The sequence below is a fragment of the Syngnathus typhle genome, linkage group LG11 (assembly GCF_033458585.1).
Source record: "Syngnathus typhle isolate RoL2023-S1 ecotype Sweden linkage group LG11, RoL_Styp_1.0, whole genome shotgun sequence".
Taxonomy (NCBI): domain Eukaryota; kingdom Metazoa; phylum Chordata; class Actinopteri; order Syngnathiformes; family Syngnathidae; genus Syngnathus; species Syngnathus typhle.
In genome coordinates this window covers 3352218-3377333 of record NC_083748.1, presented here as the reverse complement: position 1 = coordinate 3377333, position 25116 = coordinate 3352218, and the positions used below count along the sequence as shown (strand labels likewise).

General features: G+C 41.0%; 1 protein-coding gene across 1 annotated transcript in view; it reads left to right on the top strand.

Annotated features, from left to right (window-relative positions):
- kif5ab (kinesin family member 5A, b) overlaps positions 1 to 25116 on the top strand; it is a 43150-nt gene that overhangs the window by 15435 nt on the left and 2599 nt on the right. Inside the window, exons 6-26 of the mRNA XM_061291336.1 lie at positions 954 to 1009; positions 1167 to 1254; positions 1335 to 1459; positions 2707 to 2811; positions 3207 to 3355; positions 4472 to 4620; positions 7571 to 7761; positions 8291 to 8359; positions 9364 to 9570; positions 13765 to 13911; positions 14261 to 14449; positions 15733 to 15850; positions 16971 to 17032; positions 17790 to 17899; positions 18031 to 18132; positions 18922 to 18982; positions 19046 to 19117; positions 19268 to 19372; positions 20889 to 21108; positions 22920 to 23136; positions 23960 to 24009. Of these exons, the coding sequence (XP_061147320.1) occupies positions 954 to 1009; positions 1167 to 1254; positions 1335 to 1459; positions 2707 to 2811; positions 3207 to 3355; positions 4472 to 4620; positions 7571 to 7761; positions 8291 to 8359; positions 9364 to 9570; positions 13765 to 13911; positions 14261 to 14449; positions 15733 to 15850; positions 16971 to 17032; positions 17790 to 17899; positions 18031 to 18132; positions 18922 to 18982; positions 19046 to 19117; positions 19268 to 19372; positions 20889 to 21108; positions 22920 to 23136; positions 23960 to 24009 (2592 nt within the window). The remainder of the gene's footprint in view (positions 1 to 953; positions 1010 to 1166; positions 1255 to 1334; positions 1460 to 2706; positions 2812 to 3206; positions 3356 to 4471; positions 4621 to 7570; positions 7762 to 8290; positions 8360 to 9363; positions 9571 to 13764; positions 13912 to 14260; positions 14450 to 15732; positions 15851 to 16970; positions 17033 to 17789; positions 17900 to 18030; positions 18133 to 18921; positions 18983 to 19045; positions 19118 to 19267; positions 19373 to 20888; positions 21109 to 22919; positions 23137 to 23959; positions 24010 to 25116) is intronic.

The following is a 25116-nucleotide window of genomic DNA, read 5'->3' as shown; positions in this document are numbered from 1 at the left end:
TTTCCGCCATCCATTTGTCTTTGCCATAACAAATTCTGAGTGAGCTGGAACCCATCTGTTGAATTTTGGCTCGGAAGCGGAATTCACGCTGAAGTGATAAGCAGTCCATCGTAGGGCGCAAACAACCATTGACACTCTCATTCACACATGAGGGCAATTTAGAAAAGTCAATACTAGCTGACATTTGGTGAAAGAAACGGGCTAAACCTTGGACTGATCACCAGTCAATCACATTCATGCTTTCTTCCCACGCCATCAAACTCCTCCATCTTCTAAAATGTGCACATTCCGTTTTTTTACTTTAATTGTGCATATCTAGAAATAAAATACCGTTTTTTTCCATGTATAATGCACAAAATGTAACTAATTTATTGTCCTAAAATCTGGGGTGCGCATTATACATGGGTACAAAAATAAATACGAACACAATGCTCTCGTATCAGACGCTTGCTCGATCACCTGCTCGTTTGCTGTCACAATGTACCCTACACAAATCCGAAACATTTCTTCGCTATCGAGTTTGCTAGCGCATGCGCAGTGATACTGACCAGCAGAATAACATCCGGTTGTTCCCAAAGATGATCTTTTTTCTGAAATAATTTTACGTTTACGGACTTAAGTAGGAGTCAAAATTTGGGTGCATATTATACATGGGTACAGGCTTTTTTCCAGCATCAACATGCCATTTTTAGGGTGCGTATTATACATGGGGGCGCATTATACATGGAAAAAAACTGTAACAGTTAACCTCTCGTGATTTGCACTCCGACAAAAAAAGGTACTAATAGGAAGAGGAGCCACACTCTTACCAACATGACCACACCTAGAATCCGACTCACTGATGCTACCACAATAGACAACAACCACAAGAAACGTTTTGTTCAGTTAACACAATAGGCACTAGAGGAATGCAACGCAATGACCTTGCATTCTCTCGCCTCGCTTCTCCGCAGTGACCAAAACCAATCTGTCAGTGCACGAAGACAAATACAGAGTCCCGTATGTGAAGGTGAGTCATCCTGCCCTCACTCAAATGTGCTTTGATTTGTCCCTCTTTTATCACGCAGATGTAGAATGCTCTCTTGTGCAAAAGTCAGATTCCCAAAACGTATTCCCTTGTCTTGCAGTAAGTTCCAAATATTATATTACATCCTTTCTTCCCCAAGGGTTGCACTGAACGCTTTGTCACCAGTCCAGATGAAGTGATGGATGTGATAGATGAAGGAAAAGTCAACCGTCACGTCGCCGTCACAAGTGAGTTGCTCCGTTACGTGCCGTAAATGTTCAATTAAAGCAGTGAAATGACGTGACGGCCAACTTGTGTCGTTCCTCAGATATGAATGAGCACAGTTCGCGCAGTCACAGCATCTTCCTGATCAACATCAAGCAGGAGAACGTGGAGACGGAGCAGAAGCTCAGCGGGAAGCTCTACCTGGTGGACCTGGCTGGGAGTGAGAAGGTAAGACATGCGGACATCTCTTAAGCATCCACGAAGAGGGGACAAATGTGAAATGAGGGATATTTATTTATTCATTTTTATTTTATTTTGTATATTTTTCAAAATTTATTTCTTGTTTTTTATTTTCTTATTTTTTTTATTGATACTATTTTATCCCATGATGAATGAGTCAGCTCCTAGAAATGAACAGTTTCCCAAAACACAATGATTCCACCTCCACGCTTGATGTGCTTTTTGCACATGAGCGGGGATTGAAAATGTAAAAGTATTTCTCTCAATAAAATGCACAGCGTTCAAACTGCATGTCTATTACCATAATCAATAAACAACCATAAAAATTCACAATTCAGAATTCAGCAAGGACTCAATGAATAATTCCGCAAGTGTAAATTGCTTAAATATGATATAAAATGCCTTGCTTGCTTAATATTTGATGTCGTTTATATGCAAGTGCAAATAAGAAAAACATGCTTTGGGATTTTTGCCGTATAAATCATTTGCAAGATGTTGCCTCAGTGGCACCGCAGGTCGTTCTGCATGTTCTGGCATCAACGCACCGACAAACATCGCTGAACTTCAACCTCGAAAAAGCAGAGAATCTGTCAAAAAGATTACAAATGACAACATTCGCTCACATTAATACGCTGAGGACAGACTGGCTCTTATTTGCAGTGGGGATCTGCTAATGCCTCCCTGTGATGCAATATCATGTTCAGTCTTTTAGCAATCCAATCGGTTTCTCTGTTGGAGACAAAACGACTTCTTTTTGGAGGGGAATTGGATTTTTTTTCCAAACCCCAAAAGAATCATTCTTACTGCTCGAAAAGTAGTCACAAGGAAAGGAATTTTAAATAAGCTCCTATGTAGCAAATAAGTGCTGACGCTGTGTTCCCTCTGGAAATGAATGAGCTTCAGATGTAAACATTAAATAATTGATCTGCATTTACAGAAAGCTGCTGGTCTACCTCGTTATCTGGCAAAATAAGTTTCTCATTAAGTGTATCCAATTGGCATAAAGAGAGGCTTCATTCCCAATTAAAAATAAACCCAGGAAAATATGTCGTGCACAAACACACTGAAAAACGGCTTGACACGTTATGAAAATGTGATTAAATGTGTTGTGGTGGCACCAGATTCTTTAGTAATTAATGGAAAATAAGATTTATGATTAGTTTTTTGTCTGAAATGTATCCGAAACTATGTAACCCGTTATATGAAAGATGTTCCCTACTCTGTATTTTCGTCAGGTCAGCAAGACGGGTGCTGAGGGAGCCGTGCTGGACGAAGCCAAGAACATCAACAAGTCTTTGTCGGCCCTCGGCAACGTCATCTCGGCTTTGGCTGAAGGAACAGTACGTCTGGAGAACTCATCTTTCTGTAACTGTATTTTACTTTTGACCATTATTTGCTGAATATTTTTTTGTGGTGATTTCTTCTGTTAGAAATTTGACAACCACTGCATTAGTCCAAACCGAAATGTTAATGTGTGAAATTTCTGTTTCCTCACCTCCAGTGAGGCCAGAATATAGAAAATTCAAAATAGAAATTCTCACCGTACAAAATAAATGTTGTAAAAAATACATGCATATGTAAAATAATGACGCTTTTGTCACAATTTAAAAACCCATATCCTCATGCATGGAATAAAACAGTAAAAAATAAAATAAAATAATGGATGTTAGCACAAAATGTCCCTTTGCCTTTCTTAAGCCGAATCCTCTCTATTCATTCCCTCCCGTCTGTGCAGAAGTCCCACGTGCCGTACCGTGACAGCAAAATGACGCGCATCTTACAGGACTCACTGGGGGGCAACTGTCGCACCACCATGTTTATCTGCTGCTCCCCCTCCAGCTACAACGACGTTGAGACCAGGTCCACGCTCATGTTTGGCCAAAGGTGATAAAAAAAAAAAAACAAGCGGCAGCTCTGTCACTTCTCGCTCGGCTTGACATAGCGCCCGCGTGATTGCCTCCGAAGCTTTTGAAAATGCTAATCATCAGAACGTGTCCTAGTTTCTTAAGACAGGTCCTCGGTCTTCACCCTGCCTGTTGTATGACTAATGTCCCTGTGAAGTTGAGAATGTCGTGCAGCCTTTGCTTTTGTGATCACATTATTTTAATAACTTGTGGGCTCACTCAACACCGGCACACTCATGCGGCACAGGCTCGACTTGTCAAGTCTAAGTCTGAGTCATGTTTGGCTAAGCGAGTCGCAAACCCTAAAATCAGCTTCACATCCAGACACTCACCTTCCAGACATGCTCTCTTATCTATCTTTGCAACTCCGTCATTCATTTAAAGAATCCGATGCACAATTTATGTGGTGAGGAATGTTTAAAAGAGTCAATCCCATCCATTTTGAATTCCTTAAAGGAGAAAGTTAACATAGTTCCCTGCCATCTTATTAAGACGTCTTTGACCTTCTTCAGTCAATATGAACAAGGTCAGAGGATTGTATAACAAGGTTAATAAATAACAGCTTCTCAAGCGACCTGAAATCTAAAGCTAAAAGCAAGTCCCCATAAACTCAAACTAAAATCTTATTTGTATTTTCACTCGTGGATGCAGCACTTCATCACCAAAATTGTATAGATTGCCTGCCAATCTAAGCATGAAGAAAAGATTTACATGGTCATTTAATTTCAGGCACACTGGAGCCTCAACTGTTTGCATACAAATATTAAAAAGTCAATATCGTGATAGTTGCCCTTTATCTGCAAGTGTCTCCTATTCTTGCCCCTACAAATTAGCTGTTTATTAATGACCAAATGTTGAACTGGCTGTTAAACATTCGTGCAGCCGGCTTTTTTTTTGTTCTCTTCTCGGCATGCACCGTCAAACACGGTGGGCAGAAACCCGGTTTGCATGCTAATTAATGCCACGCTAGCTCATTTTAATTGAACGGCTCAAGCTGAAATAGCCTTGCTCTTTTGGTTTCCTCTGATCTTCTCTCCTCTCTATTCACTTCTGCCCTGATTTTTCTTTTTTTAACTCTACCCATCCATCCAATTAGGGCAAAAACTATCCGAAACACAGTGACGGTGAACCTTGAGCTCACCGCCGAGCAGTGGAAGAGGAAGTACGAGAAGGAGAAGGAGAAGAACAGGTCACTGAAGGAGACCGTGCACAGACTGGAGGCGGAGTTAAACTGCTGGCGGAATGGTAATATTGGACTCATCATCTAAAAAGCACCACTCATTATTCATTAAATGCAAAAGACTGAAAATTGTGTGCCCGTACGATATACACACTGATGTAGCTCATGTCACATCATGTTCCGTAGGGATCGTCTTGGTTTTGAGAATGATCACTATGACAAAAAACTTTTGTTCAATATCATTGTGTTCCTTTTCAGTACAGCAGTATTGAATTAAATTCACCAAAACGCACGTTCCAAAACATTTTTGGGGGTCGGATGGAACAGATTAATGGGATTTCCTTTTATTTCAATGGGCAAAGAAGATTTGAGATGCACTTTTTTTTTTCTCAAGGCATCACTGTGATTCATAAAACTGCAAGAGTACACATTAAAGCACCGAATGAATCTGGTTGCTTTCTTTTACAAGCGCTCTAGTAAATTTGCAAAGCACATCAAAACGGTGGTAAAGAAAATTTATTAGAGTGTCTGTCACAAAAAAGAAAAAAAAAACAGAAACACCATCCGTCCAACATCATCAAGGACTTTACTGCGGACTCGTTCAATGATAGCAAACGTGCAATGTTTTACTACCTCAAACAGGAGTGAACTCTACCCTGCTTGAAATGTTGTATTCTTACAGTTACTTAATGAGATGTGTTTATACTTCACAGAGCTGTCGGGGTTAATCGCTACAGAAAAGCCAACGGTGTATCAACACGCACACACGCATGCATAAACAGTCCAACTCAGTCTGTGCAGTTATTCATTTACAGGCTCGCGTGCACACCTTTGACTTAAAATCAATGACAGTGTGGGAGTCTTCAGTGGTAGTTAGGTTGGCTCGACATGGCGGTTGTTCAATCAATCTGTTGCCTTCTTTCTCCACTTGAGCTGCTGTACACGTCGCATTTTTAATCATGGGAATGTTAATCGCTGCCAATGAAAGATAATCGGCGGGAAATTAATTGTACGCAGTCATCGATACTGGCGCGTGTGTCGATGTTGTCATGAGTGTTTACAAGGTAATCATGCGAGTTGTTTTGCAAATGGTGAGGAAGAGCCAAATCTCATTTTCTGTAAATTAAAGTTAAAGTCCCAATGGTCGTCACGCACACATCTGGGTGTGGTGAAATTTGTCCTCTGCATTTAACCCATCCCCGTGTGATTTTAATCCATCCCCTGGGAGAGAGGGCAGCAGTTACCAGCACCGCACTCGGTAATCATTTGGTGATCTAACGCCTCATTTCAACCCCTTACACTGAGTGCCAAGCAGAGAAGAAATGAGTCCCATTTTTATAGTCTTTGGTATAACCCCGGTTGGGGTTTGAACCCACAACCTTCCAGTCTCAGGACGGACACTCTAGCACGGGGGCACTGAGCTGGTAGCGTGGTGTCCCAGGTGGCTTTGGTTGAGAAAAATTGGGTCAACCCTGGACTGGTTGCCAGTCAAGTGGGATTTCATTTTCTGTAGTGCAGGTCAGTCATAGCAAAACAATTACACTTAAATAAGAGTACTCTTAAAAACAATCATACTGGAAAAAGTAGAAAACTACTTGAACAATTCAAATTTCTCCCCAGAATTACTTCAGTATATTTAACTCATTCAGTCAGTCATAGCCAAAAAATTACACTTAAATAAGAGTACTCTTAAAAACAATACTGCTGAAAAAAGTAGAAAACCACTTGAACAATTAAAATTTCTCCCCAAAATGACTTCAGCATATTTAACCCATTCACTGCCTGCCCAGTTAAAACAGATGAGTGGACGTCTATAGTCGTCATTGGCAGTGAATGATTTAAGAGAATAAATTGAGTACCGTTTTTTTCCCATGTATAATGAGCCCCCATGTATAATACGCACCCTAAAAATGGCATGTCGATGCTGGAAAAAAGCCTGTACCCATGTATAATACGCACCCAAATTTTGACTCCTACTTAAGTTCGTAAACGTAAAATTATTTCAGAAAAAAGATCATCTTTGGGAGCAACCGGATGTTATTCTGCCGGTCAGTATCACTGCGCATGCGCTAGCAAACTCGATAGCGAAGAAATGTTTCGGATTTGTGTAGGGTACATTGTGACAGCAAACGAGCAGGTGATCGAGCAAACGTCTGATACAAGAGCATTGTGTTCGTATGGAGCGTGTTTGAAGTGAACAGCAGAGAAGAAAGCGCATCTGTAATGGCGGCCTCTGTATCATATCTGGATTTAAAAAAAAAAAAATGTTTTATTTGTACCCATGTATAATGCGCACCCCAGATTTTAGGACAATAAATTAGTTAGAAAAAAACGGTAAATTTGGATTTTTGGTTAGAAAAGCGTTTTTTTTGTGTGACTTTTATCCAAAACCAAACAATTTAAAGAGCATACACTCAGTAAATGAAATTGTAAATGAATGAAATAAATGTCACCAGCTTTCCTTGGCAGAAGTCATAAATCAACAAACCTACAGCATCTTTCTGTACAGCCAATTCCTTCGCGTCCCTTCCAGAATAGGAACACTTTTAATCTCCTTAATGGATCATTTTGACAGCATATCTGGCTCCTCCCCACATAGACGTCATCTGTGTCTACATTTGACCTCCATCCTCAAGCGGGTCACCCAAAAAAGTCATCCGTCGACTTGTCGCCTCCTTATTGATGATCCCACCTTCTAGCGGACAGTGGGGGGGCCGACCGGTGACAGATGTCACCCGAGGTGTATTGTCATCGCTATCGATCGCTTTGAGCGCATCTCACGCGGTGACTTGCGCATCGATCGTCTAGGTGGGACATCAGTCAACGGGCGTGCCTTGAAAGAAAGTACCACTTAAAAGGTGGCCGCAATAGCAGAAATGAAACCTCTTAATGGCAATGAGGACTCTCATGGGTCGTCTATCGATTTGTTTTTATTGTATGATGTGATTACCGTTGTGTGCTGCTACTGGCCACTTGGCTTCTGTCAAACAAACATGTCTTGCATCATGCCTTCAGGTGAGGTTGAAAGAGCCTCAGAGGGCGAAGACGAGGACGAGATAGTGACAGCGCCCGACTCCGAGGAGGCGGTGCTGGATATATGCAGCCCGTGTTCCCTGACCTCCTCCATCGTGGTACACATTTCCGAGGAGGAGCGTCACAAGTATGAGGAGGAGATCCGGAAGCTCTACAAGCAGATGGATGACAAGGTGACAATTTTATTTCAGGGGGTACCATTAAGCGCCGTCGACTGCATTAATGACTCTCACGGTATGCACGTATGAAGAATGCGTGTGCATTATTCATGTCAATCGTTTCGCACGCGTGTCAACCTCTGCATCAGAAGAATTGAATGGAGTAAAGGGGATATAATGAGTATTAAGCTTGACATTTAGAACCTTAAAAGCTTTCACGTATCATGTGTGTGCATACATAATAAAACACATTTGACATTTATGTGAGATATAAAGGAGCATTTACTTCTACCGTAATTTTCGGACTATAAGTCGCACCGGAGTATAAGTTGCACCAGCCATAAAATGCCCAAAAAAGAGAAAAAAAAACATATATATGTATATAAGTCGCTCCTGAGTATAAGTCGCCCCCCCCACCCAAACTATGAAAAAACCCGCGACTTATAGTCCGAAAATTACGGTACTTTTTAAAAAATATGCGAAAAAAAGTGTGCATTGATTACACAATAATAATATAGATGCATTTTGTGTCTCACCACTGAAGGATGCGGAGATTGACTACCAAAGTCAGATTGTGGAGAAGCTGAAGGAGGAGATGCTAAAGCAAGATGAGGTAAAACAAAGACAAACACTCACTCATGTCAAAAATATGTAAATCCACAAAATTATAAATACATCATTTAATGTAGTTACTTGAAAGTGGCTCTGGATGTTCCTTCATCCTAGCTGATGGATCAAATTTAGAATTAGAGTCAATGGGAAAACATTTTTGCACCCCAAATAGGAGGTACGTTACAAAACGGGACAATAGATAAATGAAACAATTGTATGCAACATTATAAATATGTCTAATATTTTATTTATTATTTAAGCTTTTTTCCATTTTTAAATTTTTTTTTATTTTCCAGTGTTTTCTGTGGAAAATGCATATTGAATTTTTATTAGTATTTTTTTAAAAATATTTTTGGATTGACGATTTTCTGAGCGGATTGGGCAGTGGAGCGAACAAAGATTGAAAGAGTCACAAAAAGGCATAGAAGTGGACATACTTGGAAATCTATTGCACTTTATTTGCCATTCAGCTCTTTGTTAGAGAACAGCAAGTTGCTGAAATGGGCTTGAAATATTGGACAGTCAAAACTTTAGAGAAGGTCAAATTAAGTTTAAAAGAACACCAAGTGCTCTGCGTCCAACGTTTTTCAAAATGGCAGTGCTTCACATTTTGCAGCTTTGATGAACACAAGCACAACTCATCCCTGCTTTGGTTGACTTACTGCCCACATTAACTTCAATTTACATCCATTGGGCTGCCAAACAAGCAGTAAACTACTTGCCGGGAAGAGAAACACACGCGCATATGCATTCGTTCAAAGGACTCTCGGCAGGGCTGCGGGAAAACAACACCAAATGTCTGTTTGCAGACTGTTAAATATATCTGTTTGCATAAGCCTCACCGTCATTTGCCAGATACGCGATAAAACCTCTAATTACGTACGCGTCATGAATGCTAGCAGATACGTATTGTGAATATCAAAAAGCTTTAACTATATATGTTTCAATATAGCAAAGTGTGCACTTATGCTTGTCTCAATGTGGTGTGTGTGCATTGTCGCCCAGTTCCTGGCATCCTTCAGGGCTGATGGCGAGAAGGTGCAGTCAGAGCTGAGCCGGCTGCATTCGGAGAATGAGCGCTCCAAGACGGAGGTGAAAGAGGTTCTGCAGGCCCTGGAAGAGCTGGCGGTCAACTATGACCAGAAGAGCCTGGAGGTGGAGGAGAAGAGCGGGCAGAATAAACTGCTGGCAGAGGAGCTTGCCAAGAAAATGGTGGGTGGATACTTCCCACTCACTCTATAGTGGGAGGAAATAAATTGAATGTTACACCTACGCAAGCTTCGGGAGCCATTGTGAGAGTCTTCTGGGCATAAGGATCAATAACTGTGTGGAGTTGATTTTTAGCTACCGTTTTTTTTCCATGTATAATACGCACCCTAAAAATGGCATGTCGATGGTGGAAAAAAGCCTGTACCCATGTACCGTAATTTTTGGACTATAAGTCGCACCGGAGTATAAGTCGCACCAGCCATGAAATGCCCCAAAAAGTGGAAAAAAAACATATATATGTATATAAGTCGCTCCTGAGTATAAGTCGCCCCCCCACCCAAACTATGAAAAAAAACGCGACTTATAGTCCGAAAATTACGGTATAATACGCACCCAAATTTTGACTCCTACTTAAGTCCGTAAACGTAAAATTCCATCCATCCATTTTCTGTACCGCTTAGTCCCCACTGGGGTCGCGGGCGTGCTGGAGCCTATCCCAGCCGTCATCGGGCAGTAGGCGGGGGACACCCTGAACCGGTTGCCAGCCAATCGCAGGGCACACAGAGACAAACAACCATTTGCACTCGCACTCACAATTTGGAGTGTTCAATCGGCCTACCAAGCATGTTTTTGGGATGTGGGAGGAAACCGGAGTGCCCGGAGAAAACCCACGCGGGCCCAGGGAGAACATGCAAACTCCACACAGGGAGGGCCGGAGGCGGACGTGCTACCCAAGTGCGCCACCGAGCCGCTAAACGTACAATTATTTCAGAAAAAAGATAATCTTTGGGAACAACCGGATGTTATTCTGCCAGTATTATACATGGGGGCGCATTATACATGGAAAAAAACGGTATGTGAGACTCTCAACGGGATCACCAATATTTGAGTGATGTTCCAGTTATTTATCACAATTTATTATTATTATAATAATAATATATATAATATTTATTTATTTATTATTCACAATTGTCATGGTGATCTTTCTGGTGATTTCATAACTAGGCTGGATGTATTTTTTTTTGTTGGCGTTGATTTCTCCGACTGCCCAGAAAGGCACCACCGCGATCAGTTAGGTTAAAATGAAAAGAGAGGAAAGTGACGTGCGGACATGCGAAAAAGGCGGCTCTGTATGGGAGAGAAGTTGAAGAGGATTAAAAACTACCCTTGGAAACCAAAACTTGCCCCTCGTCGTGACTCGGAGCCGCAACAAATGTTTCGGATGTGTAGGGTACATTGTCGCAGACAGCAAACGAGCAGGTGATCGAGCAAGCGTCTGATACGAGAGCATTGTGTTCGTATGGAGCGTGTTTGAAGTGAACAGCTGAGAAGAAAGGAACAAGGCAAAATGTTGTGAAATAAAATATTACCTGTAATACGCATTTAGGTAGAGAACTGAACTCTCGCTCTTTATATAGCTGACGTGTCTTTTGGCATCCGTTCTGCGCATCTGTAATGGCGGCCTCCGTATGATATCCGGTTTGCGATGGAGATTAAAAAACAAACAATATTTGACAATAACACACCATCAAGGATTGCACCATCGCATCAAACAATGTGTTGTCAATTATGAATTTTACTGACTAAGTGTGTTGGGCAGGATGGCTGAATGCGATGCGCGATTGACGTGTCTTGCGCATCCGTTCAGCGCATACTGTCATGGCGGCCTCCGTATGATATCCGGTCTGCGATGGAGATTAAAAAACAAACAATATTTGACAATAACACACCATCAAGGATTGCATCATCGCATCAAACGACGTGTCAATTATGAATTTTACTTACTAAGTGTGTTGGGCAGGATGGCTGAATGCGATGCGCAATTGACAACAAACAAGAAGAAAGGTGATTTCAAGTTTTATTTCGAGGGAGATTTTCTTCAAAAATTGTTGTACGCATGTATAATACGCACCCAAGATTTTAGGACAATAAATTAGTTAAATTTGGCGCATTATACATGGGAAAAAACGGTATGTCTTTGCAACTAAATGGAGGTGCAGTACTCAGTTGTAACCTGCACAGGCGCTGTTGGTTCACCCTCTCCTGTTTTTTCTGTAAATATTCTAACACTTAAAATAGTGTATATTAAGATTATACTCATTCTCACGCACACGCACAAATAATGTTAGGAAATACAGTAATTAATCAATAGAATTTTCCCGCACTCCAAAATGTTTATTAAAATTAAATCCGCATCCAAAATACAACACTATTTTGCAGTGGTTCAGTAACACCATATTACGCAGAGCTGTTTTTAAAAGCGTCCGCTCTTAAATTGGCTGTCATTCTGTTGTGCAGCGAGACATTGATGAAAACGCTCTCCCACTGAAACTCATTCATCTTGTTGGAAAAGTTTTCTTGAAAAAGTGCAGCTCGAACTGTTCTTAATTTGACTTTTCTTTCGCCTATCTCTTCTCAGCTCACCAAATGCAATGATGAACAATATCCAGCCGTCAGTAGAAGAGCCTTTTCTGCCTTTATTTGCACGTAATGAGCAGTGATAGTCTCTCTCATCCCATTAGTGCTTAAATAGCACATCAATAAAGGGAAAAAGCTCACAATGTGACTTCTCCATTTGAAGCTGCTGACTGACTGATGGAAAAGAGTCACAGGCGGTCAGTTCTGACTATTATTCACATCATCCCTTTGAGTACCTATTTGAGCTCATTTTTATACATTTTGCAAAGGATGTCCTCGCCTCAGAATTGGGTGATAGAGTCGGCCTGCCGCATGGCTTTTCTAACCTACTATTAAAAGTGACATCCACACTGCATAGCATTGACAGCCACACGGCTCCAGTCTTAATGGACCCAATTTTACCAGCCTTTTTATTTTCTCACCCATTAGACTTACAGTTATTTCTTTTAAGGTGTTCTCCATATGCTGTGTGTGCTGTTTTTTTTATTTTACACCGTCAAACTAGAGTTGGGACTCATATTAAATGTGTTTATTGCAATTAGAGGCTTAGTTAGGGAGATTTGAATTGAGTCTATATTTGACACATTTTGTTGCAGTCAATATTAATGAGATTGGTATCTGCACCTGTCGTTTTCACCTCAGTTGAGACCATCTTGTTCTCACGGGGGCATCTTCTAATGCGGGCTGGCTCGCCATCACTCAGTGTCACTGCCGCTCTGGTGCGCTTCCAATCCGTATTGACACCACTATCGCTCACCTCATTCATCATCCTCGTAATCTTGCGTAACCTTCGCTTAATCTCCATTTTTCATAGAATAATCTCAATTTCAGTTAATTATCAATCCACTGAGTCATGTAGGAAAAGAATCCTGATGGAGATGAAGTGGAGGATGCTGTGTTTTAAGAGGTTGGTTAACATTACTGTAGATGGATGATGATGATGCTTTGGGATGTCGTACAAATTACAAAGTGGCAGAATAATCTCTTTAAACTCATTACTCCTGTCGTAAGTGATGCTCATCTCCAGATCAAATGACACGCCATCAATAAAAGGAAGTCGAATGGTCCCCGTGAAGCGATGAACATCCTTTTCCCAGCAAGCTCTTGTCGTTTGTTGGGTGAAATCATTTGTTTATTTCCATGTAATATAGCCCCGAGAGTATTGGCACTGCAGCCTTGATATTTCATCAAATACATGCAATTGGAGCAAGGCCAATGCACTGCATGCAGTCAGTTGCATATTTATAAATTCCACTGTGTAGAATCACTAACATAAGTGCCGTACTGATGAGCTCAGAGAGGAGTTGAGATGATGTTACGAATACCACTTGAGGTCCAGGCACGACACGGCCTGCTGCAGTATGGCAATGTAGCCTCCTTGTAGATGTAGATTTGTTCCCTCACTGCCAGAATACAATGCTCGTCTCTCAAGGTAGCAATGTTAGTTCTTTCAGAAATTTAAGGCCCCGGGCCTGTGCCGACCAAACTGCTTACATCACTCGCTATCTTGCACGCTCGCCGTATCGATTTTCCATTTAGCGGTCGTAAACTTTAGCAGTTTGCATTTCTAGGAAGTGATAGCTCTTCATTTTAATCTCATTTTATGTTTCTTCCCTGGCAGGAAAGAAAAGGCCATTTTGTCGCTGTGAGCTCCTAAATCCCTATTTATCGACACCAAAACTAGTTGAAAGCATTTGTAGAGTCACACATTGTCACATGGGCTAGGCTTTTGTTTGTGTTTTACAGCCACTGTACTTTGTATCTCTCTATCCCCCACAGACTCGCCTAGTGGCATTGGAGGCGGAGCTTTCTCACATCCAGGAGGTGAGCCGCCACCAGCGGAAGCGCATCGCCGACGCCCTCAACGGGCTAATGAGGGACTTGAGCGAGTTCGGCGCCATCGTGGGCGCTCGAGACATCAGGCTGGTGAGATTGGGCGCACATGTGCATTGGAGGATGAAAGGAAAACACATGACACACGCATTTAAAATTCTCTAAAAATGGTTCATATTTATAGGTGCACTTTTCAAATATTCATCAACCTCATGCAGCTGTATCAAAGTTGCACACATTGAATTATTTACCATACTGGTCTTCCTTTTTCTATCATGTTACTCTGTGTACAACAAACCTTTAAAGTCACAATATGTGCGAAGATGGAATTCATTCAATTTGATCGCTGTCTTGCGAAAATTGATTTTTATCTTTCCTCTGCGGAGTATTTCAGACTATCCATTAACTTCCTGACTTCAATCACCTTTGCTTGTGTGTACAGTCCACAGAGATCACCGGCATCATCGAGGAGGAGTTCACGCTCGCCCGCCTCTACATCAGCAAGATCAAGTCAGAGGTGAAGTCCATGGTGAAGCGCTGCCGCCACTTGGGAAGCCTTCAGGCCGAGTGCCAGCGCAAGATGGAGGAGACGGGCAGGGAAATGTCCTCCTGCCATCTCCTTGTCGCACAGGTGGGATGCGAGTAACGATCGCCACATAGCAGCACACTGTAACATATTCCTGCGTCTACTCTCAGATGCACTATTTTATAGTGAGAAAGCCACCGTTTATTAATTTAACTTACAATTACGGTAGTGTGAGATCATAGGTGTCAAACTCCAGGCCATATACGGCCCACCACATCATTTTATGTGGCCGGTGAAGACAAATTGTGCATCGACTTTGTGTCATTACTAAAATAACAAATTGTCTTCACTTTTAAAATAATAGAAATATTGCTTGCAAAAATGAGTTTGACACCCCTGTATGCGTAAATAACCCTCAAGGTGCTGGGTTATAGTTGAGGGTGGGGCATGCAAATGTTTGGCTAGCTCTGGGCGTTGGCAGCCCATGAACAAACATGCACGTGCATCAGTTTCCATATTTGATAGTCAATTCATCTCTCAGCACAACGGGAGAACATAACGGCCTTGTGTGTCCAGCATAAGTTAATGCTTCATCACACTGAGTGTAAGCAAGCAGTCTTCGCCTGACTCGGGGCCAAAATAATTCTCCAAAGTGGCTAATGTGCGGGAAACGCTCCCGATAATTAGCTGCGGAGGCGTAACAAATACTCAAGTTGTGACATGAGCAAAATATCTTCAAGTGGAAAAGATTTGTCCGAAATAGGAGTCCATTTGCAAGTCACGGTCGACGTTAATAATGGACCACACTCTAAAAGGCGCACTTCCATTTATCGCCGGGTACATTATCCCCTTAAAAATGATGCCGCCTTCAAATAGATGTTTTGTAATCTCTGCAGTTGAGTAAATAGGCTCGTCATTATGCTGCTGCACTGTGCACACCTCGTCGAGCTTGTTATTGGATTCTGAAAAGAGTACACTTTACTGGACAAATGTATTCCTCATTCCTGTTCAAAATGGTAAACCATTGAGTGCTCACAGACATGGAAAGAATCCATATTAAAGCACTTTACGGTGCTGGATGGTGTCCTTATGACGGACGGACGGGCACTGTATAATGCATTGATGTATAATTTATAACGGCTATCGGTGACGGGTCGACGAGCAAAAGAATCATTTGTGGCAGCCCTAGGTGAGAGTTGTTACTTGCATAACCTACACGGAGTGGGTTAGTGCTCAACATGGTATCCATAAAACGTGCACCTGAATTGGAAATCTCCCGTCCTTTCCACCGTACAGAACATATTTTCAATTGTCACACTGACAGAATTTGAGGGTTTAATCATTGTCTGGGGGGGCGTCTCAAACTGCTCATTCCTATTTCTTCCCAGCACGAGGCCAAGATCCGCTTGCTGACCGAGTACGCTCAGGACGTGGAACGCAAGAGGAGGCAGCTGGAGGAAAACTACGACTCCCTAGCGGAGGAGCTAGCCCGAGTCCAAACTCAAGGTACAGCAGTGTTTCGACAAAGATGGTTGACTTTGGGTGATGATGGGTCCACCCTGCACTGGCCACCAATAAATCGCAGGATGCAACACTATGCACTTTATTATAATTATTAAAGCCACATTTTTATTCAATCCAGCTGTAATTAGTGCTCAATAAATAGGTGCGCCTCATACAGGATGCCAGTGAGGATAGAAAAGTGACTTTTAAAGTAGAACACTGCAACTCATTAGTCCCTGAAAAGCAAATCTAATTAACCGCGAAAGCATTTCAACATTTACTTTTACACGTGCTGTGTTTACACATCTTGCTTTACTTGCTGGCTCAGGATGACAGATAAGAAATGAAAGAGCAGCAATCAAACACGTATTTGGCGAAGGAGGGTTCTATTGATATCTGTCGAGCAAAAAAGCAGATTTAAGATGTGATTAATCAGCACTGAGAGCAAATCTAGTCCAGGCAGACGTCAGCAGAGAATAGACAGCACAATGTGTGACTTCTTTACTAGTCAATTAGATGACATGCATAAAGTCAACTTTATTTAAGTGAATATAGATAGTCTTTATTCACAAATAAAAAGTCTCAAAGGGCTTCACATGCCTACAGTTGATGAACTTAATGATACCGTTGGGATAAAATGCAGTAAAAGGCAAGGAAATGAATAGAATGATGACGGGGAAAAAAAGATGGACAGGTTGATGTGGCTTCAAGCAATTGTTCCTGAGGGCCTCCTTTCACAGAAACTCAACTGGTGGATTAGTTTGATGAGCAGTCGAATCAAATCAATATGTTGGCTACTCCGCTACTAACAAATCAGTTTTCTTAATTGGCGATTTTGCTGGAATTAGTTGATACGACAGAAATCTGAAGTTTTATTGTGCATTGGAACGATTCAGAAAATGGATGGATGGATGGACGGACGGATTACTGCTGAGTATTAGTGAGTGTATATGTGTGAATGTGTGTATGCGTGTGTGTGTGTGTGTGTGTGTGTGTGTGTGGGTATGTGTGAGACATAAAAAGCCCAGAATCCCTCCCAGAACCATAAAGATAACACTGCATGGTGGGAAGGGGCGCCACTCAACAACCAGAAAATCCAATTATGTGCATGTGTGTCTTACAGAAACCGCGTCACACTTGACCAGCGAGGAGAATGGCTCCGCCCAGGGATCCCATGACATCCGGGTAACCATGACAACGACAAAAGAAATTAACCTTAAGCAGCGGCCATTTTTCACATCGCTATCAGTTAGCGACCGGCTGCCGGTGTTTATATTTGTGTGTGTGTGTGTGTGTGTGTATGTGTGTGTGTGTTTTGCTCTACTCCAACTGCATGGGCTTTGTTTGTATTCCATCTGTGTTCTACGTATCGCTTCTGTGCACATCCAAATCGATTCACTGTTTGTCCACTATTGTGTAAACAACACCACCTGTGTCATAAGTGCATACTGATTTATTTCCATCTTATCCAATTTTAAAAACGTTCGACTTCACACATGAAGAAAAAACGAGTACCTGTGTGTAAGATGGATATCTTAGTAGCAAGAATGGCACTATGAGAGGCTGCATGGTGCCTCAGGGTAAGAAAGAGCAGTAGCAGACCTAAAACCCGCTAAAATCCTTTCACACTCCCTGTCAAAGCAGATTTGTCCACCATCTTATTGCTCTTTTTAGTGTGAGACGTGATCACAGGGTGAAAAAGGCTCGTATGCATCCAAAATGGTCGTCAAAATAATGGTAGTCAATTATTTTGGTACACTTTTCAAATTTATATTTGTATATTAATTATTATATTATTTATATATTATATTATTATTATATTATTTGTATATATTATATTAATATTCTTAATATATTAATAATACTTTTTATGTACTTGTATATGTACACTGAAAAATCAAACCCAAGTGCTAAGTGGTCTTAATTGTTCTTCCTCTTTCAGAAGGTTCTGGAGCAGCAGCTGGAAACGCATCGCACGGCACGCAACGAGCAGCTCGGCCACCTCCGTGACAAGATCAATGAGCAGCAGAGGATCATCAACGACTTAACCCAGTCAGTGCCTCATTTATGAAATTCATCACCTTCTCGTGATATTAAGAGAAGTAGTAAAAGTGCTCATCTGCTAATAGAATATCATCAAAATATAAGATATAAAATGTCATTTTGTGTGTACATCCATTCAGCTGGAACCAGAAGCAGGAACTGGAGCTGGAGCAACTGCACGACGACTATGAGCGTCTCCGCGGTCGAGAGCATCAAAAGAGCAGACAGCTGGAGGAGCTGACGTGAGTCGCCTCTTTTTTTTTTCTTTTTTTTTTGGGCCGACGTTCAAACTCTTGCCCTTGTGGGAAAGCCTGCGGGCCATCTGCCTCTTTTGTTTCATATCCTCCATTTTAGTCCCATTCATGCTTCTATATTTCTGTCATTTTCTCAACAGTAGTCAGGAGCAACCTAATGACCTGAAAAAGCCTTTGGCAGGAAGAAAAAAAATCCAGGTCCTGTCCTATAAGGAACTTGTCCAAATGAGGTCCAATAAGAAGTGTGTGTGTGTGCAATGCTTGTCTACAATTTCAAATGTGGACGTATGTTGGAGTCAAAGTTTGATGAGTATGTCGTGAATCTGGAGCCCCTTAATGGCTGCTCACGGTTTTAATTATTGTAGTGACTGTGGTTGTATACAACGACGCCTTCATGTAGCTAAATAATAAGCTGTAACGACACCACTTTACAATAAGCGCCTTGGTAAGTGATAATAAAGACGTTTACAATGTTGTAAAATATTAATAACAGTTATAAATGGCTTTTTATGGTTTTCAGTCGCAGGTGGTGGCTCACTTTCAAGACATTTTAAACCACCGTTTCTCCGTCCGTCCTCACATATTGGGTTTATTTTAATATTGCATCTGTGTAAAGTCAGGGAAATTTTTCCCATCCATTTCTCAGCCGCCAAATAGGCTGACCATTGCAGCACATTGCATCACAGATTTGTTCATTCCTTAAAAAAAAAAAAAAGCTTCAGACAAGTGCAACTTGGAAGTTAATTGTGAATTCTTCATCTTCCCGGCACCCTTTAGTTTTCTCCACGAGAGACACGAGCAGTCCAAGCAGGACCTCAAAGGCCTGGAAGAGACAGTGGTAAGTCTTGGATCACCTCTGCGATCACCGACAGACCATATGCTAATAATTTTCCATTTGTAGGCCCGTGAGCTGCACACCCTCCACAACCTACGCAGGTTTTTTGTCCAAGACCTCACCACTCGCGTTAGAAAGGTAAACCATAATAATGAGAAGATTTGGGAAGTGAAGGAGCTCTCCACCACAACACACAAAGCTCCAGGTGGACTTGCCTTAAAGGGTTATGTCCATCCTTCTTTTGGCCCAGCTTGGACTGAATATAATGCTTGTTGTTTTTACCGGCAGAGTGCAGAGATGGAGCGTGACAGCAGTGGCGGCTACATCACCCAGAAGCAAAAGATTTCCTTTTTAGAAAATAACCTTGACCAGCTAACAAAGGTCCACAAGCAGGTAATTCCAACTGGGATATACCAACACAACAGAGTTACAAAGTCATTAGCTCTCCTCAGTTCAAAATGAGAACATAGCGTACGTATTGTTTCTATTGCACGCAAGCCCAAAACGACACCTTTGGAAGGCAAGAAAAAATAAATAAAAAATCCAAGGAAAATAAATTAAAAGTTAGCGTGCTGTGTAAGCGTGCGTTGTCGCCGTGCTCCTTTGGGTGAGAGCATCTCTCAGGATCATCAATCAGCCGTGCGCAACGAATTTACCCAAACGTCTCCTTGGGCAAATAAATATATAAATTCATTAAAATGAAAAAAAAAAGCAAAGCACAGCAGCAAGGTGCCTTCAGGGAAACCAAGCAGCACAGCAGAAAAGTGTTGCTTGGATTTTTGTGAAATGAATTCATACTCAAGCAGATTCACACAAGCATTGCGGTAGACACATTTTCCTAATGTGTGCAAAAGGTTCCAAACTCTGACTTTAACCTTCAATAAACTTTCACGAAGCACAATGTCACTGTCAGGGTACTTATTATGTTAACAGTTTAACAACAACAGGGAAAGACACGAAACCTTAACTTTGATGCAATCACGCTCAAATAATAAAAATAATCCTACCATGTACGACTTATGTCTCTGTAAAATTTTAAATGATACGACTTCCATTGTGGCCGGCATAAACAAATGTAGTGGACTTGAGGCCGGAGTTGTCCTTAATGACCGCCGCAGTGATCTAATAGTACTGCGACTTGCCTCCTGCTGATGCCGGAGGAATTGAGCACCGACTCAGGGGTCGTAAATCAACAAACTCCAGGACTAAGCACGCCGCTCTCTGCACTGCAGTTACACCAAAGCTGCAAACCGCTTTCGCATAGGGCACACATGGTGGCTCCATACTCTATGAAATGGGGGTTACCCGAGGTTAGAGACGAGAACTGTACAATCCCTGTCTCCTCTTTTAACGACACTGCGGTAAATCACACCAAGAGCAGTTACTTCACCTATATTCCTTATCAAATGTACCCCTTAAAAAGTCTTTTAAATCAACCTTACTTGCTTGTCGACAAATGTCATTGTCCTAAAACCAGTTGTAAAAATATTATCTGCTTTGACCAAGGCGTTTAATTTACTCCGTATTCCAAATCATGTTTCCCTCTTGAAATGGATGGTAATGCCATTAATTCGTCACAGGGCCTTCCAAAAAGGGAAAGGAAAATAGTAAATAAAATAAATATAGCAAGGTTAAGAGGGGCAGTAGAACCTGAGGTGTTACTTAAGAATATTGTTACTTTGGACAATAGGACTTAAATAAAAGCAAAAACAATAGTCCTTGAAATGATTACTTTAGTAAGAATAAACAAATATTTTGTGGAAAAGAAAACTACTCCATAGTAGTATATGACTGCATGAAAAATAATGAAGAACAAAAAGGAAATGTATTTTTGCATTTAGTGTCAGGGGGCGAATGTTTCTGTAACCCATGTTGATTTTACGAGATGGCTTTGTTGTTTGTGTCACAGCTAGTACATGACAACGCCGACCTCCGTTGTGAGCTCCCAAAGCTGGAGAAGCGTCTTCGCTCCACCGCTGAGCGAGTCAAGGCGTTGGAGGGCGCCCTGAAGGAGGCCAAAGAGGGAGCCATGAAGGACCGACAGCACTACCAGCAGGAGGTGGAGCGCATCAAGGACGTCATGATGAGAGCCAGGCATCCCTTCCGCCGACCTCACGCCGCACATATTGGTACCTTGCGTTCGCTAAATTCAAAGCTAAGTCTAAGTGCTCAAGTGCTGGTTGGGGATCTATCGTTGTGGAGGTTCCACTACATTCCAAAAATCACAAAACTTGCACAATGTAATCACGGAGCAGTGATTATTTCTAAAATATTCACTGGAAAGGAAAGAGCAGAATCAAAACATTTGGTTGCTGAAAATGTGTAGGCCTGTCTCAAATGAACTTAAGTGTACTTAGGATATAGTGAGAGTTATTGCAAAGCAGTGGTGCATAAATATATATACATTATTAAAAATGGATGCAGAGTTTCATCTAATTGCTATGTAGATTATAATAGAACATAAGAGATGACATATGTGATTATTAACTTTTCGTGTGATGCCTGCTGTCTGTGTGTTTCATCACTCTCGCAGCTGATAATTGCTCTTGAATTGCACCGTGAGAAAGCTCTCAGTGTGTGTATGTGTGTGTGTGCGTGTGTGGTGTGTGTGTATGCGTGTGTGTCCGAGAGCTTGTATAAGTTATGAATTTCAATAAGATTTGAAAAGGGAAAAGGGCCCAAAACTCAAAATTGCTTTTTTTGATACAGTTCAAGGATGGACTTGAGTGTTGTTGTTTATTTGAAGATGTTATCCATCATGCATTTTATTTCCTACAAAGCAGGAGCGGTCTGACAATGTGGCCACCCATGAACAAATGCATGAGCAAAAACAAGAATTGTGTTATTTTAACCATGCAGGCACAGAGGTTTGGGTAGCTTTGACTCTGTATTTATTAGAGGTCAGGCATTTATTTTATGTATGATATAAAATTATATTTCTATCTATCTATCTATCTATCTATCTATCTATCTATCTATCTATCTATCTATCTATCTATCTATCTATCTATCTATCTATCTATCTATCTATCTATCTATCTATCTATCTATCTATCTATCTATCTATCTATCTATCTATCTATCTATCTATCTATCTATCTATCTATCTATCTATCTATCTATCTATCTATCTATCTATCTATCTATCTATCTATCTATCTATCTATCTATCTATCTATCTATCTATCTATCTATCTATCTATCTATCTATCTATCTATCTATCTATCTATCTATCTATCTATCTATCTATCTATCTATCTATCTATCTATCTATCTATCTATCTATCTATCTATCTATCTATCTATCTATCTATCTATCTATCTATCTATCTATCTATCTATCTATCTATCTATCTATCTATCTATCTATCTATCTATCTATCTATCTATCTATCTATCTATCTATCTATCTATCTATCTATCTATCTATCTGTCTGTCTGTCTGTCTGTCTGTCTGTCTGTCTGTCTGTCTGTCTGTCTGTCTGTCTGTCTGTCTGTCTGTCTGTCTGTCTGTCTGTCTGTCTGTCTGTCTGTCTGTCTATCTATCTATCTATCTATCTATCTATCTATCTATCTATCTATCTATCTATCTATCTATCTATCTATCTATCTATCTATCTATCTATCTATCTATCTATCTATCTATCTATCTATCTATCTATCTATCTATCTATCTATCTATCTATCTATCTATCTATCTATCTATCTATCTATCTATCTATCTATCTATCTATCTATCTATCTATCTATCTATCTATCTATCTATCTATCTATCTATCTATCTATCTATCTATCTATCTATCTATCTATCTATCTATCATCAAGTGAACGACACGCCGGGCATATGTTTAAGCAGATGTGCCTGTACATTATCATCATATATTGATGGGGATTTTTCTTTTTACAAATGTCAATCTAAGCATGTTTTATCTTTAACAGCCAAGCCAGTGCGTCCCGGTCACCACTCGCCCACGCACGCCATCTTCACCCGCGGCCTCAGCGAGCACCCGGTTTCAATGGGTTCCAATGCTCCCCGCAGCAACCCGGCAGCTTCACAAGCTGCTGCCTTGGCACCAGAAAGTGATAGCTCCGCCTCAGAAACCAGTCAGAATCAACCCGCCGGAGGCTTGGACCACCAAAATAATGCCCCGGCCATGTGAGTAAGGGACAGGTGTGACGGCCTCACACTTGACACACATTAACTCCATAAACAGATCGTGTGCAGCTCAGTACACCGATGTAAATGTGAGTGTAATGGAAAAACAAAAACAACAGAAGCAACGAGTGCAGGGCTAAAGCAACATCCAACAACCTTTAAACAGCCTCTCGCAAGCTCTCCAAATGGAGCCAGAGCAATATTTTTGAGGATTTCTTATTGCACAATAACTCACACCCTTTTAACTGGTCCTGGTTAAACTCTTATGCATTCATTTATTTTTCAAAAAGAAAACAAACGATTGTCGTTCCACAAAGATTTTGTTACAGTGTTTACCGGGAAAATTGTTTACTGCGCTTCGCCGTTTCAGCCTTATTGCATCAAGAACTGACTTCACCCCATAATGACAATTGGAGAAAGTTTATTTATTTATTAGTTTATTTATTTATTTAAACCAAAAATAAAACAAGAAATCGCCTGGATTGGTACTATGTGTATATATGTACATACATTCATACATACTTCTATATTTATATTTAATATATGTATATACATATATATGATGTGATTTATTTAATTGTATTTTTTTAAAGGATAATATGCTCCTTGCATTTATCTGTTTCTTTTTGAATGTCATTAAAAGTGTTCCCGTTTACACAAAAGCGAAGCAGTTTTTTTTTTTCCCCCTGACTGTGCAAAATGTGTACTGTGTTTTTTTTTTTTGCCTACTGTTACATTCCCGTGGCTTTGTGTTCTGCTGATGCACAAATCAAAGCTGAAGACTTTGTGAATGCTTATGTGCTTCTCTTCTCGCTGTTTGTAGGCCTCCGCCTCGCCAAGCCAACACCGCCGAGATGCTCGATTCAGAAAACGGTGAGCTTCCAACCTCACGGAGCCGGTTAAGTCATATTTGTCTCGGGAGTCTCACCCAGAAAGTTCTTCACAGCAACATTGCCTCCTTTTTTTGTTTTGGTCGCGGTGACCAATGTGGTAGAGTCCATACTTTGCCGCAATAAATGCACGTCACCCAGAGACATTTCATGGATGACGTCCATGATACGAGGTTGGCAAAGGCTTCTGGAGGCGACAGATAAGAGTGGCTCTGTCGGTCCATGTCTGGCTCTGAGCAAATAATGGTGGTTGCTCAGTAACAGTCAAAAGTGAAGCAAAGCTGGCACGCTGGAACTGGATTTAGCTTTTTTTGTGTATTGTAGCTAGGCTATTAGAAATTGCAATAGTAAACAGAATTGAACGTCCCAAAGATGCCCAAAAAATATTTTTAATCTAGGGATTATATTGAGATGCCACAGTATTTTAATAAATTAATACCTCTGACATTATCAATTAAAAATGGACTATAAATAACATTGTTGATATGGCATTTTGGACACAGCTGTGCTGCAGTGTCCTGTTTCTTTCCATTCCCTTCGATGCATATATTTGGACTCGTGTGCGGTGAATTTCAATAAGAGCAGTAAAAACTGTGAGCACGGTGTATCTCCAAAGTGCTCCATTGGTACATTTCATGAAACGAAGCTCGCCGGTGGCTTTTAGAGCTTCATTATCTGCCATATTTTGCCCACAAATGCCTGGATTGTCGAGAGATCTGGACATCCATGAGATTCATTACATTAATGTAAAGTGCCAGGAAATTTTATGACGGCTCTGGATATGAATAACAACGAGTCAGTCTATTGTCGTTCCCACATTAGGTACAGTGTAATAAAATTACACTCAACGTTTTTTTAGCTATACGAGAGCATTTAAATACCCACAATCACCCATAAGAATGTTTTATCCATCTGAGCTGAGCATTATTAAAAGTTATTCGACTGGGATTTTCTACCTAATAAAGTGCACCTTTCTTTTCCAAGACCACGAGAAGCCAAAATGGCGATGATTCTCTTTCCAAGTAGTTCACGGACACAAGATGAGACAAAGTGCAGTGGGTACTTCTCCTGCAAGCGCCCGGTTAATTAG